The following is a 15,912-nucleotide window of genomic DNA, read 5'->3' as shown; positions in this document are numbered from 1 at the left end:
ACTGAAGTTTAATTTAGGACTCGATACATGAAAAACGATTTTCTAGATCATGGAGAAAAAAAGGCCTCGAATATGGTATCATAGGAAGTTTATCTAAACAAAGAAACTAGGTTTGAGAGACAGATGTTGTAGTTTGAACTTTAAAAAGCGTCATCAGCGGCAGACCTATTCGTAACTAGGAGAGGTGACCCACTGAATGGCTTTCCATCAGGTTTATAATGCATAATACATGTACAAAGTTACGTCTATAAAATGGTTATAGTTAAAATACACTATTTTATAAAGTAGAATAATATATTTCTCACTGTCAGCACTAACCTTGTAAAACATTGATTTGTTGAACATTTCCCCACTCAATTTCCAATTCAACTTGCAGTATTCTCATTTACATGTCATGCGCCTTGGGATTTTTTAAAATTATGCCAATGAAATTCAGAATGTAGTCTCTCATGGATAGTTGATTTTCTTCTTCATGATGTAGTTTAATTCAGCTGAGTGGTTAGGCTTGTGTGAAACATAAGCTGCCTTTACTAACATTCGCAGAGTGTTTTGTTCAGTTTACATCCATATATATACAGAAAATATAATAAAACATGTAATCACATTTTGACACAATATTTGTCCACAAAAATGTATTATTTTTTACAAAGCGTTGGATTTTTAATGGCTTTATTTGCAACTGTGGTGTTTACCTAATTGGCAGACACAGTAACTCCCTACAGTATATTGTTTTTCACTCTTGCATTTTGTATCTAACAGATGAGGAAAATGAAAAACATAAATTAAGCATCACAATCCCGGTACATCTCTCTCAAACGAAGGTCATTCAAATCAAGCAGGGCACTAATTGTACTTTAAATAGCAATAAACAATTAAATAAAACGATTTACACAAATAACAGTAACCACACTATTATTTTTAAGAAACAAAGCCTTTTCATAAAACTATACAATGTGTGAACTGAAGCCTGAGGTGCCTGCTTGTTTGGCAGTGGAGTGCAGAACGACTCCTTTGTTGACAGTCTTTGTTTTATGTCTAAGGTACATACACTTTGACGTAGGAAGCACATTGTTGTCAATTTGTTCAAAGTACGCACAACTTGAGCACAAAATGAAATTGCAAAAAGACTGAGCTGGGAAAGCATACTGCTGATTTGAGAGTTACATACCTGTATTTTGCTCTGTTCTGTAGCTCCATCGCTCATTAAATCAGTTTACTCCGTGTTCCTGTTTCACTCTGCCTCTGTTTTTTTTGTCTGAGTGTTTTCCTGCGCATATCATAACACCTCAGAAATGAACGCTAATTGAAAGGATATGGCGATTTATAGCAATATTGTTCTGGCTGTAACGGTAAACAATATTGAAGATTTGGATTAAGTCTTCGGTTGAGCAGTCACGGCTCAGCACAATTTTAGCAGACGGTTGTTCAAGTTTCAAAGACATACAAAATCCTCTACCTATTTCTAGTATCTATAGTACCTATTTTTCCAATTGTGTCATGATAACACAGGAGGATGTTGGTTAGAGCCTTTATTTGAAACTGGTCAGTATTTCTTTCAATAAATTTGACTCCTTGCCAAGTACAGTTTTTGTTGACAGTTTGTAGTACATTTCCATACATTCACTTTCCCATAAGGCAGCACTCCCTCTCTGTACTTAAAGACCTAGTTCTAGTAAATGAATTACAATGACATCTGGAAATGATCGAGGTAGAGGACATACCCTCCATTAAAACCACAAGCGAATCCCAAGATATAGAGAATAAGAAATGATACTGTTAAGTACTGGTGCTAATGTCACACAAGAGACAGCAGCAGCTGGGAACAGCACCCCCAAACACAATACATTTCAATGTAAAGACAAAGCATAGGCTATCACATAATATTTCCGTATTTCTGAGAGCATTATTCTGGGAAGCCTTTGACCTTCATAAAAAATAATGATCCTGATTTGTAGCCCTCCTCTCTGACAAAAATAGCTCAACTGAGATGTCATTACAACCAAATACAAAAGTGCTGGGTTGAAAAGAGAAGCTTACATTGCGTGAGACAAAAGAGAAGAGAAAGACAGAGCCATCTGAGGAAAAACAAGAACGGTCAGGCAAGTCCTCTCCCTCGCAGCTATTGATTTGACTCTTTAACCCAGTGCTGAAGTTTGTGGAGTTCTAAAAAGTAGTTAAAACTGAAATTCACCTTCCAAATTTGCCTTTTTGGATGATCATGCACTGTGGCTAATTCACATTCAACCCACAAATGTGCAAATGGAAAATCAGAAGCTCCAAAAAGATAGCAATGAAGAGAATTAAGGTTACTGTAATGAGCTTTCATTTTCGCTTTGGAATTCGGGTGTGAAGGATTCTGGGTCACTCGTGGGCAAACTGTCAAAGAGAAAAGTTCAGCATCAAAACTTTCCCTGTGATCTTAAAGGTTTTAATCAGTGTTTGATGAAGCCGTGTTTGTTGTAAGATTCATGCGGTACTGACGGTGGGAGCAGAGAGTGTGCCATGAAACTGAGCATGCTGGAAGACCTTCTCTCGGCTGTTACCATTTTAAAGGCTTCTCTTGCTGCAGGGTTTCGATTGATTGAGCATCTCTGTGTGTCAGAGATGGATCGAAAATGTGTATGCCATAATGTCAAATTCATATACTCCTACAAGTCATTCCCTGAGTGAGAACAGGCACAATAGCCTTATTTTAATTGGCTCAAAACTGCTGTTTGGCTGCATTTTAATAACCGTTCCTAACAGATATTGACCTCTCTGTTTATCCGAGTGTCCACAACACATGCATTTATTGGGATTCAATATTAAACACACAGCAAGTTGTGCTGATAATATTTTAATCATTGATATTTACTTACTTAACTTGTATAATAGAACAGAGCTCAAGAACAGGATCCCAAAACCTCACACACCAATATAGCCTGGAGTCACTTTGTCAAAGTAAAACATCTTCTAACATTTGATGCCTTTTTTGATGCCTTTTTAACATTATTTTTAAAATGAGTCTAAACCCTGCAAGAGGACTGAACACTGATCACACAGAGCAACATCATTTATATTAACTTCTACAGATTACTTAATATGATCAAATGTAATCTTTTTGTACCTTTTTTAAACTGTAATTTAATTATGTTTTTTTTCTCAGGAACTAAACCTGCTTTATGACATTTATTTTAAATGTAATTCCATTATTCTGTTATATAATAATAATTACTCTCCAACATCAATCGTCAATCCCTCTTTCCTCCTACAACTGGAGGTGTCCTTGAGCACTCCTGATGTGTGCAATACGTGGGAAGAATGAGAAACACAATTAAAAATGTTAGTGTAACTCACAATGCACCTACAAACAACATTACCCACAATAGAGACATCAAGGCAATTCTGAGTGAGTCATAAATGAGTCGAAAGCTTTTATTTATGATCCATCTGTGTCTGTAACTGAAGAAAATAAACTCTTTATTTGACTGATACAACAGAGACTGAACATATGTCTACACAGCATTTCTCTGGCCGCCATCCTTCAGTCTTAACACAATAGATTTCATTCGAATCCCCCGGGACCATAGAGTCTCTTAGAGGTCCATTTTTCTTTTCCAGCTTACACACCTTAGTGTATTATTTTGCACTGAGCTGTGGGTTTGGTCAAACACTGGCTGAAAGAAATAAAGTACAGAAACTGATGTATGACTGGTCTCTGCTACTGGTACACCTCTTTTGTTGTGTTGATGGCAGGTGTTCTCTACGAGTTGGCAAAGCTTTTGAATACACAAAGGTGAACTGTCAGACGGCTGAAAAGATATAGAGTTCAAATGTCTGGAGCCAAAAAACAATGTAAGAGTTGTACCTCAGTACTGTGTTGAAGGATCAAAGTCTTCAGTCAGTATATTAGTAACAATTCACCAGATATATGTGAGTGTAGGCTGTTTTAAAAAAAGAGCATCTGACCCATTGACGGTATTGGTAAATGGATGAACGGATGAACAAACGATGATGGGAATTCAAACATCTTGGTTGACAGTATTTGGAGGTTGCAGAAGTAGGAGCTGTTTGTTCAATTTTATTCATTTTCCTTCTTCATTAAGTCTGGCACACTGAGTACCAGGCAGTAATTGTGAAACACATGAGATTTACTATAATGACTCATTTTATGCTTGTGTCCTTTAGTCAAAGCCCTGTCAATTTAGTTTCATAAAGCCCAAAATTGCCTTGAAAAATAAAGCTTTGAACTATTGATTCAGTTCTCTGCTTTTGGGTATGCTTTGAATTATTCGGCAGACAGCAGCACAGCAGTCGGACTAACTGCACATTCTGAGGCTGTAATGAGTAGTATTTTTGTTGGCTTTTCAAAGTGTTCTGTATTATACTCATAAATGAGTGATAGTTTCCCAGAAGTGTGTTCGGTTATCTGTGTCTGTATTATGTTGAAGGGAATCATTTGCTGCTAGAGTGAAAGAGTCACGTGAAACCGTATCACGGGGAAAGTATTTGACAGTCCTGCACAAGTTCTGGTAGTTAATGACGACATGAAACAATTACGGAGAATAGAACGAATAAAGATAAAGGACATGTAATGTGCAAATGTCAAACGCAATGAAAAGCACCATATAATTACAAGAGTTCAGAATGTCATTCTGTTCTATATAAATGATATGTTCCTCAAAGCTGAGTATTAATAGAATGAATAAATGACATAGCCCTCGGGTCCATTTCTGTATCTATCAAACACCCTGCAGTCTCCATTTAAAAAGGAAAAACAGCACTTTATGTCACAGCATCCATTAAACCTGTTGTGTGCTAAAAAGTTATGGTTTTTATGTCTCATAATAAAATATGGGTTTGTAGCAACTAAAAGCTGCTTTGGAAGACATTGCTAAGGCCAGACCAAGGACAGAAGGATCCTGATTTATGCACACATTCATCTCTGGCTATTTGGAGGATTAGGAAGTAGTTAAATGTACAAAAATATACACTTTATAAATCCCAGGCAAAGACTGCGTCTGTATATTTTTCCTTCAATGCACTGTGTGTTTTTGACTTACATGAATCTGGCCCCTGGTGTCTAGATAATTATCCCCCATCAGTTGGACTTCCTGAACAAGAACCCATTTACAGAGGAAAAACTATATAATGCACTCATAATGTGCCTTAAATGCACCCATAATGTTATCTAATGCCTTCCAACGAAATGATTTTTACCTGTGATTTTCGTGTTTCTCAGGATATCCTTAACAACCTGGACCATCCGGCATCAGGAGAGCTGGATGATGATGACCTCATGCTGGATGTGGACCTCCCAGAGGATGGCTTGCATGGTCAGAACAAAAACACACACACACACACACACACACACACACACACACACACACACACACACACACACACACACACACACACACACACACACACACACACACATTGAATTTCTCATATACAGCATTTAAATTTGCGAGGTTATTCTATGGCCATCAGAAATGCTTTGGTTTCATTGGCTGGAAGTATAATCCATTATTGTTTGGACACCTCCAGCGTAAGTGCTCTGATCATAATTGTAAATTAAAGCATTAACCAAGGCCTGAGCATTCTATTCCCAGCATTATCCTTTAAGGGCATATAATGTCTCGAATAGATTAAATCCCATTGTGCCTTGGGTGAAGAATTGTCTCTGCAATATCCACTAGCATCTTTAAATGGACACCTGGTTGTTTACTATGTGCTGTTACTCCTAATATTTGTTTGCTGAAGAGTTATTTAATTACAACTCCAACACTCTTCACAACTAGCCTTGAATGACAGGTAGGCAGCTGACTTGGATCAGAATCCATGCTGCCTCTGTTTATAAGAACAGATGCACAAACAGTTGCGTATGGTACCAGCACATCCACATTGCATACATAGGCTCAGAAGATCAGAGGCTAAATTTGATCGCCTTGACAACAGCAGTCTGGTGTTAGCATGATTAGTTGAATAGCTTAACACCCCCCGCTACCATCTTTTTGTTGTGATCAAATGTTTTTATTCAGAATAATCACAGAGGTGGCAGAGCACCATCACATGAGCGCTCTTTCAAATTACAAACTATATGCTGAGACAAAAAGAGGTGTCCCAGGACCAAAAAACACACAGGGAGGGAAGAAGGAAAGGGGAGGGAGACATAATAAAACACAACAGTAAGAATGATGTCTGCAACATTGACGGAGGAACAGACATATAATAAGACATAAGGGACCAACCATATGTGCAAATAGAAGTAAGAAGGCTATAGCACACATCTACAGCATATTTTCAAAGACTGCAATGTTGAGCCAAGTGCCCAAATTCTTTTCTGATGCTCCATTTATACGAGCTGTAGAGATCTCCATATATATGACATCCAAAAAGGAAAGGGTCCATGTTCGAAAAAGTCATGAGGTGGTTTCCAACGGGTTGCAATCATTCTCTTAGCGGCTGTAAGTCCGGCAAATGTAGCACGCTTTTGAATTTTAGAGAGCTGAAGCACTGACAAATCATTTAGAATCAAGACACTGATAGTTACAGGTACAGTATCATTAATCAAGGCAGATAACTTGGATGCAATATTGTTCCAAAACTGACAAACAGGAGAGCATTCCCAGAACATGTGAAGATATGTACCTTGAGCTTTTAGTGGACAGAAAGTGCATAACGGCTGGTAATTACTTTCATGTGATGCATTTTCACAGGCGTGAGATATGTGCTATGAATGAAATTATAATGAATCTGCTGATGGTCTGGATTGCGTGATATTTCTGGAATGCTAGACCATACATCATGCCAGTCGAGATCAATGTCCAGGTCTGGGCAATCGCGTTCCCAGATCCTCTCAATAGGAAGGCTGAAGCGGCCAGGTATCACCAAAAACTAATAAAGCTTGGATACCATACCGCTGGTTTTTTGCTGCATTGTAAATAATTTCCGGATAGGATGGATGGGCAAAGATCTCTGCCAGGGGACACCATATGCCTTGAGTGCTGATCTTAATTGAAGGTAAAAGAAAAATGAGGAACGTGGTAGACTGAATGAATTTTGTAAGTCGGAAAAAGGTAACAAGCCAGTCACGCTAAAAATGTCTTTTAGATAATGAACCCCCCTCTGTTCCCAATGTGGCGCTGCTATAGGCCTCCCACCAATCAGGAGTGCTTTATTGTTGAATAGTGGAGAAAGTGTATGCCAATTGCATGGTATATGGCAATATGTTTCAACCAATCTCCAAGTTTTGATAAGATGAGAGATAATGGGGCCAAAGCGCAGCTGGCACTGTTTATTAGAGATATTGGCAAAAAGAACGTCATGGAGTGACCATGGTTCTGTCATAGCACTTTCTAAAGCACGCCAGCACACAGAGGTATCTGGGTCGAACCATGTAAGGAGAGGCCTTAACGCAAAGACCAAAAATAAAGTTTGAAATTGGGAACTGAAAGACCACCATCCTCTTTCCTCCTCTGCAGAGTAGACTTTTTAAGTCTCGGCCGTTTGCCATTCCAAATAAATTTAGATACTGCTGACTCTAATTTGTGCCAATAATCAGAAGGAGGGGAAAGAGGTAGCATAGAGCTCACAAAATTAATCCTGGGTAAAACGTTCATTTTAACCACAGAGATACGGGCTTGAATAGACATGGGGAGACTCATCCATTTTTCCATATCTTTCAATATGTGGTTCAGAGCAACAGAATAGTTATGCTTAATAATCTGGTTTAAACAAAGAAAAACCTCAATACCTAAGTATTTAAACTGTTTAACAATGGGGATGTTAGCAGGGATGATTGAATTGCAAGCAGAATCGTTTAGATGGAGTAATGCAGACTTAGACCAGTTAATTTTGAAGCCTGATAGGCTTCCATATTCCCTGGATTAATCATGCCAATGAAAGTGTTACCAAAGCCCATCACCTCTAAGACTGACCATAGGAATGACCACTCGGGCTAGGAGCTTAGCAAGGATTTTTAAATCAGAGTTTAACAGGCTAAGGGGACGATAGCTAGAGCACTCTGTAGGATCCTTAATCTTTTTCAAGAGTAAGGATATCAAGGCAGTGTTAACATCCCTTGAAAATTCACCCTTCTCAATTGAGAAGTTCACCATGTCAAGCAGGAATGGACCCAACTGTTCCCAAAAAGTAACATAAAATTCAGGGGGGATCCCATCAAAACCTGGTGACTTTCCCTTTTGCATACTCTGTACTGCCATTGTTAATTCTTCTATAGTGATCACATTGTCTAAGTCAGCTGATTCCTCTACTGATAATTGAGGCAAGTCAAGCTGATTTAACCATCTGTCACAGTGTGTTTTAAGTAACCTCTGATTCATACAAATTAGCATAAAATGTCTGAAAGGATTTATTTATTTCAACAGGGTCAGTTCTGATATTGCCATCTGAAGATTTAATGGCAGGGATGTCTGAAAAATGGTCACTGGACCTGATTCTCATGGCAAGAAGATGACTAGGTCTAGCGCCCTGGAAATAATAACGCTGTCTCGTTCTATGAATTAGAAATTCAGATTTCCGTTTCAGAATGTTGTTTATTTCTTTCTTGACTAGTGACCGTTCTAAAGCTATTTGATCAGTAAAACTTGTTTGCATCAATGAGTCTAATCTGGTGAATTCAGCTTCGAGGTTTTGCAGTTGGAGTGACCTAGCTTTGTTTGCATTTGAGCAGAATAGTATGGTATTGCTCCTTATAAAACCTTTTATCGCGTCCCACAAGATCCTTGGATCTTCTACAGAGCCAACATTAATTCCTGCAAATATCTGGAATTCTGCAATAAACTGTGCGACATAGGATTCATTATTCAATAAAGAGGAATTGAAACGCCATCTAACAGCACATTGAGACAGTCGGCCTAGGGTGGTGGAGCAGAGGACCCCTTTATGGTCAGATAGTGCCATTGGGAGTAGCAAACTTTATCGAACATAAAATGGTAAAATGTCGAAGTTGGAACCAAATAAAACAACTATTTGACACGGTTGGGCTAGGAGCTAAACTTTAAGCCGCCATCTCTGTCCAGCTGATCACGTGACTCCCCCCCCCCCCCCCTTACCATCTTGATATGATATCTATTTCAGTCTACAGTGCTTTCGCTTTCACTCATTTTCCCATTGTGGATGTAATCAATTGCCAATCTCATTGGGATACAGAAGGTTAGCTTCTTTGTGGGTGTTAAAGGTGATCAGTTCATCATATTACCACATAATAATAGTGTTGACAACGTTATTATTGATTCATTTGGTGGTGTGGGTCACATACATGACTATGGGCAGTATAACCTCACCTATTATCAAACATGATGAATTCTAGGAAGTGAATTTTCCCTCGTTACACCTAAAGCAAGCCCTGTCAAAAAAACATTCAGGGCCAATGGGCACATTGAAATATATGGGTGGGCACACGCACCTATGCAAATGTACAATTGTTAGGTGTCAGGCACCCCTAGCAACAGCTCTGCATTAAATCCTACCTTTTATGAAGTTATTCATCAGCTTTTATAATATTTAGTCTACTGTCATTGATATAAACTACATCCTCCAAAATGAAAATAACATTAGCTCAACACCTCTCTAAAACTGCTTGGACAAAGCGGAACATTACAACCTTACAGATGGTACAAATTTATTGCGGGCCTGTTGTATTAGACTGCATTAGTTTAAGCTAGGTTGTGCCTATTAAACATTCAACTGCAAATACATCACGGAGGCATCTTTACACCTTTGCTGTCATTCTCCAGTCTGTTAACAGTGATTTGTTTTTGAGAGAAGCAAACCGACAGAGAGAGGGAGAGTACTGTTCACTCCAGAGGAATGTGAATCTGCGTGTTGTCCCTTCCTACTCCTTTTTGGGAAGCGGCCATATTTATAGCGCAGTGTGTCATGGCTAGTGCTAGTGTCATGAGCGTCAGAGTGAAAGCAAGACAAGCTGAAGAGTCCAGTTAGACCCAGCCAAGAGGGCAGGCCTTGAGACACGGGATAGGAAAGGGTGTTCCCTCCCTCCCAAAGACACCCTGATTCTGCCACAGATCAGGAAGTGGAGACGAAGACAAAAAGGGATGGGTAGAAGGGGCCTCACGTAATAGTTTCATCCAGTTACCGGGTCCCGTGACCGAAGAGAGAGAGGCCCCAGCTTCTCCCCCTTTCCTGCTACAGCTGGTGACTTTCTATCTTGGACACAAAACAGTTACCCCGGCTGCTCCCCCACCACCACCACCACCACCACCACAGTCATTTCTCCCCAGCTGCAGTTCCTAGGGAGTTCCCAGAAAAACAAGTCTGTCAACAAAGACAGAAGCAGACAGAGTGGGTTCTTGGTAGACTTTCTCTCACCGGCCCTTTAACTGCTCACCAGCTGACTGGACAAGGAGACATTTCTCTCCACTCTCCGTCTGAGTTTCTTTGCTTTTGTGGATTTCTCAACCTCAAGTTGGAATATATTCCTTTTGAATGACTTTTTAGAGGAGTTTTTCCGAGCTGAATAGAAGTTTGTGGAAGCGCTGAAGTTCCCTGGAATGTAATAGTTCAGATTCAGGCTGCTCCTATGCTATGTGGTGACACTCAGGGTAAAGTATATCAAATGCCACCATTCCTTGGATGGGTGTCTTTCAATCTGCCCAGTAATTCTTTATCTTTCTTTTATCTATCTCTCTTTCTCCCTTTTCTATTTGGAATATAGATATTCAAGGGTCCTTTTGATTTCCTGAGGGTCTCGCTCTGTTAGTTGTCAATTTTGTTGCGGCCACGGTTCATTTCACAGCTGTGTGCTATTGAGTGTTGCCAAATACTGTGTCCTTTTACCTCCTTGAAAATGTAATGGCCTGTCACTGTGTGTGTGAGCGCGTGCTTGCATTTGATGTCGGAGAAATTTGAGATGATTAGAGAATAAAGGGGTGGGATGAGATCATGATTTATATGCAGATACTCAAGAAAGGGTATCTGAAATACAATAAACAGAAGTATTCATTACCACAAGGTATGAAACATTGACTCTCAGTCTTGGTCTTTTTGTTTGCCGTAGAGTGGTAGTAAAAGACAGAAATTGGCAGGGAAAAGAGAAAAACATCAATTATAATCTTTGCAGAAATGCTGCTTATCTTTAACAACAAACATCCACTCCACTTCAACAAAGCAGAAGCAGAAGTTATTTTCTTGAAGTTTTATTTCTTTGGATTTATAGTTTCTCTCCATATCCCAAACACTGGCTTCATACATTTCAACTCAGATAAAAAAGTGTATATGCTCCTTCATCGCTCACTTGCTTCTTCTTCTGTTTTAGGTATTCTCAGGTTTATTTACTCTGTCTTATTGTGTTCCAAATTCTTCTGCATAGACGCTGACAGGATGTCCCACTTTGAGCGCTCAGAGAGGGCCGGTCGGCAAGGGCAGCGGCGTAGACACCATCGCTGGAGTGGACCTGAAAACTTCTACAACGATAGCAGGTTGGTTAGGCCTGGAAGAATAAAACATGTTGCCAGAAGAGAAAAGTAAAAAAGTAGAATGTAAAAAGCAAAGACACAAAGCCAACATCATTCTGTATTCCCTCTGCCTGGCTCTCTGTGACTTTCTCCTTTGGGTTTTATGTAATTTTCTCAGGGCCCATGTTGTTCAACACTACGATGGTCTCAAAGCTTCGAAGATCTCTTCACGCTCTGTCCCCTTGGAAGGCAGGCAGCATGGCTACATGGCGATGCTGGATGAACTCACACTCGAACACGTGACTCAGGACTGCAGCTCGCTCAAGAACCAGCTTCTCAGGCTCAAAACGTTACTACAGGTAAGACCCATTTATGAACACAGAGGTGTACGGTTGCATGTAGCAGAACTTGCTCACTCTTACACATATGCATGCATGTAGAGAGATCTACAAGAGGTCAACACAACATAAAAAGACATTTGTTTGGTAGGTACATGCACTAACACACATATGTTTACCATTGTATGAATTCTGTTGAATATGCTACACATATATTACATTCAGGTATTATTGCCACTCCCAGGCTTTTCGTTTGGTCTTATAGTAGGCAAAACAATGTAAACTTTCGGAATTTTGGGTAAGATTTCAGACAATGTTTGTTAAATGCAGCTTTATATTAGTTTGAGATAAGTTTTATTAATCTTCTTAAGATGGCAGGAGTTTGCTCCACTGCACTGCTTTCCTGTGGGAGCAACATGAGAATTATTTTCTGGCAAACCTCAACTAAGCTAGTCATGATCTGTAATGCGCTTCGACTTTAAATATTTAAAAGTTATTAAATGTTTAATTAAATCAGTTTATAAATCCTGTCATCACACGGGAACAAAATGTATCAACCCCCCCACATCCTATCATCGACTCACCGCCCACGGACCCCAAAGTGCTGTCAAACACCTGGTGTTAAACTCAGAGGCTTTCCTTTGTGTATTTGCCCCTTTATTACTAAAACATCAATTTGTCAGCAACTGCAGTCTGAGGTTATTAAATGCCCTTATCCTCCTTCTCTTTAAATGCACGGTCTGTGGGATATGTGATGCATGTTTCATGCGCTTTGTGAAAATGATCAGATAAAAGATCTTGTCAGTTTGTCTGTCAGACAAATCTATTTCATGGGAAGAAGAGTGGGTGATAGGAAAGGAGAGGAGAGGAATAAAAGATGTCACCTATAGAAATGAGCCCTTGCCTATGAGCTGAAAGTCCCACACTCCTGCAAAACACTCCAACCCATCTTGGAAATTGCTGAAATGCATAAGCTATTCAGACTGCACACTCTGTAAAATGAAATTATCTTGAATGCTTCGACTCAATTTCCCCGCTACAGCTTAAAAAGTGATTCTGCTTTTGCATTTGAATCAAATGTCTTCTTCAGATGTGTTCATTGTGCACACTGCAATTAATCAAAGGCGTTTGCTGTATAGCCTCAAGTAGTACCAGACTTCTTAATTGCGTTTTAGTATTATGTTGAGCACAAGGTAGCACATATCGAATGAGCCACTAGCCTTTCTGAATCCTAATTGATCATTGCTTTATTGTGTCACACATCCAGACATGCTGGTTCTAACTGATTAACACCACATAACAAGAAGCAGGTGGAATCTAGTGTTGAATTAAATGTTTTTACTTTAAGTATTTGATGAATATTAATCACCATTTGTTAATTTCCCCACCAAATGACAAATTAATTATATGTAGAATGAATAAAACTTCCAAACATTTGCTGATTATTATTAGGACTATTTTTTCTTCTGTATGTCTGTGTAAATTGGATCCCTTTTTGCTTTTCCTAGCCAGAGAAACATTGCAGTTTCAAGACATCATACTTATAACCTTTGATTGGAATTTGTAATTATTCTTGAAATTGAAATCACCCAGTTCTTTATCTAAACCGTGATTGGTTAAATAATCAAAACATGTAATTAAAGTTTTCGCTGAATATTCTTTTGATTGCTGCCCTTATTTCAGCAGCTTCTAGCGACATTTTTGTTCTCTATGAAATGAATGTAATTAAAGTTTAAAAATCACTCCGCTCTGTCTGAGGTATATAACGTCTGTGGCTGACATTTCATGGTCAGCAAAGAATATTCTAAAGAGTAAAGTTATTTCAATGTGGCAGAAATATTGCTCTTGAGGCATGCCTAAGGCAACCGCCATTGAGCCATCTCGCTGTGTGTGTTTTTTTCCAGCTTGAGGATACTGACTCTCCAGCAGATGTTCCTGAAGAGATTGAAGACAATACCACTGCATCACAGGTAACACTCTTTACCTTAGGTGTGTATCAGTGGTTGTTTGGATATTCTTTATTTTTCTCCAGTTTCCTTCACAGTACACTGTGTTTTTTCAGTTGGAGGAGCTGATAAAGGAAGTGCAGGTGCTCAGAGAGGAGCTGAGGAGTCGAGACAAGACCATTGCTCAGCTCACATTGCAGTGCCAACAGTTACAACATCAGCGGGAACACATGGTGAGTGAGAAAGGACTGATACAAGTGAAAAGCCTGAAAAGGGAAATGTATTCTGTCAGATGGAAATATGATTACATTGAAGCTATTCAATTAGAGGAATACATAGTCGCCCTGTCTTATACACTGCCCAGCCCAAAAAAAAGTCACACAGTCTAATATTCGTTGGACCGCCTTTAGCTTTGATTACGGCACGCATTCGCTGTGGCATCGTTTCCACCAGCTTCTGCAACATCACAACATTTATTTCTGTCTTGCATTAATTTTTCGCCAAGATCTTGTATTGATGACGGGAGATTCGGAACACTGCGCAAAGTCTTCTCCAGCACATCCCAAAGATTCTCAATTGGGTTCAGGTCTGGACTCTGTGGGGGCCAATCCATGTGTGAAAATGATGTCTCATGCTCCCTGAACCACTCTTTCACAATTTGAGCCCGATGGATCCTGGCATTGGTCATCTTGGAACATGCCCCGTGCCATCAGGGAAGAAAAAATCCATGGATGGAATAACCTGTATACCAGTATATTCAGGTAGTCAGCTGACCTCATTCTTTGGACACATAACGTTGCTGAACCTAGACCAGACCAACTGCAGCAACCCCAGATCATAGCCCTGCCCCCCCACAGGCTTGTGACCTGTTTTTTGGCCGGGCAGTTTATATTGGACCATAACAAAGCGTAGGGCACGTAAATCCAAAACACTTCTATAAGTGCTGAATCATCACACAAACTGGAGGCGAATGTCTGACAAAATCTGACAAGATCTGCACCTTGTACTCGTAGCTCCGAGCGAACAGCAAATAGGTTTGCCAATGCCTGACAAAGATATCTGTTGGATCAGAATGTTGCTCTGATAAATTACATTTGCTGGGAGCTATCTGTAAGGCGTGCAGATCCTTTTTTGTCTGACATTATCACTGGTAGTATAGACACTTGACAGTTTTTTATTTAAGTCTAGTATGTGAATTAGTTCTGCTGATGAATGTCTGTTGTATTTATGTTTGAAAGGTGTTTAATAACTGTCATTAGTGAGATTAGAAACAAGATCATCGCTGAGAGATTTTGCAAATGCAACCCTCTCTTAGACCATTGGTTTATGCAAGAAAAACTAATGGCAATATTGGATGCATAAGGTGCAAACATCTATGAATATTGCGGGTCAGATCAGACTTTGAAAATGACACAAATGCATGATTTGGAATTGATGTTACACAACCATATTTGCCAATATGAAGGATTTGTGGTTAAGGAGCTCTAGCTTTTTCTTTATGATAAGATGCAGCTGTGATACATGTTCAAAGTATGCTGCGTGAGAAACACTCTACATGACACATGAACTTAGGTGACGCTTGTACCTGACAAGTAAATGATCAAGGCTCGTACACTGAAAATCACTTTAGGTTCATCTTCCATGTAGTAGTACATAGAGGCGTGTGTTCCTCCAGCACGTACACTCAGGGCTGTAATAGCTCCTGCTCATGTTTGTTGACTGCTTTCATGTAGCTATCATGCCCTGCAAGCATGTAGCTTCTCGTCTGGTGTTTCATCACCATGACACCATTTCTCCTCAGTCTTGAAATGTCTGAGCACAGCCTTCAACTACCTTTTTGGTTTTTTTTATACATCAATATCAGACAGATTTTATAAAGATAGAAAAATAGCGTTTCTACAAACATCCTCACCCTGTGCTTTGTGACACATTGAGGGATTGAGGAACTACCTGTGATAGATGAGTGGATCCACCATGGTCAGGGAAGACATACTGTTGTACCCTTTATCGTAGATTGGAGTTCATTTTTCTGCTCCCATATGCACTCCAGTGTCTACTCACGCACTTCGATAACCTCCATTCTGTTCGCTTTAAGCTGACTCCATCTCCACTCCCAACCTTCATTAGTGTCTTGACCAGGATCGCTTGTTAGCCATATAACCGTATGCCTGGCTGACATTATTCAAATCCCTGTCGTATAGAGAAATA

At 39.6% G+C, this 15,912-nt stretch overlaps 1 protein-coding gene across 1 annotated transcript in view; it reads left to right on the top strand.

The window, feature by feature from the left end:
• ccser2a (coiled-coil serine-rich protein 2a) overlaps positions 1 to 15,912 on the top strand; it is a 53,627-nt gene that overhangs the window by 19,148 nt on the left and 18,567 nt on the right. Inside the window, 5 exon segments of the mRNA XM_063874999.1 lie at positions 5,222 to 5,315; positions 11,336 to 11,444; positions 11,599 to 11,779; positions 13,663 to 13,728; positions 13,821 to 13,937. Of these exon segments, the coding sequence (XP_063731069.1) occupies positions 5,222 to 5,315; positions 11,336 to 11,444; positions 11,599 to 11,779; positions 13,663 to 13,728; positions 13,821 to 13,937 (567 nt within the window).

The sequence above is a fragment of the Eleginops maclovinus genome, chromosome 22 (genome assembly GCF_036324505.1).
Source record: "Eleginops maclovinus isolate JMC-PN-2008 ecotype Puerto Natales chromosome 22, JC_Emac_rtc_rv5, whole genome shotgun sequence".
In the NCBI taxonomy this organism is placed as follows: Eukaryota; Metazoa; Chordata; class Actinopteri; order Perciformes; family Eleginopidae; genus Eleginops; species Eleginops maclovinus.
This window is presented reverse-complemented; position numbering and strand designations above follow the sequence as displayed.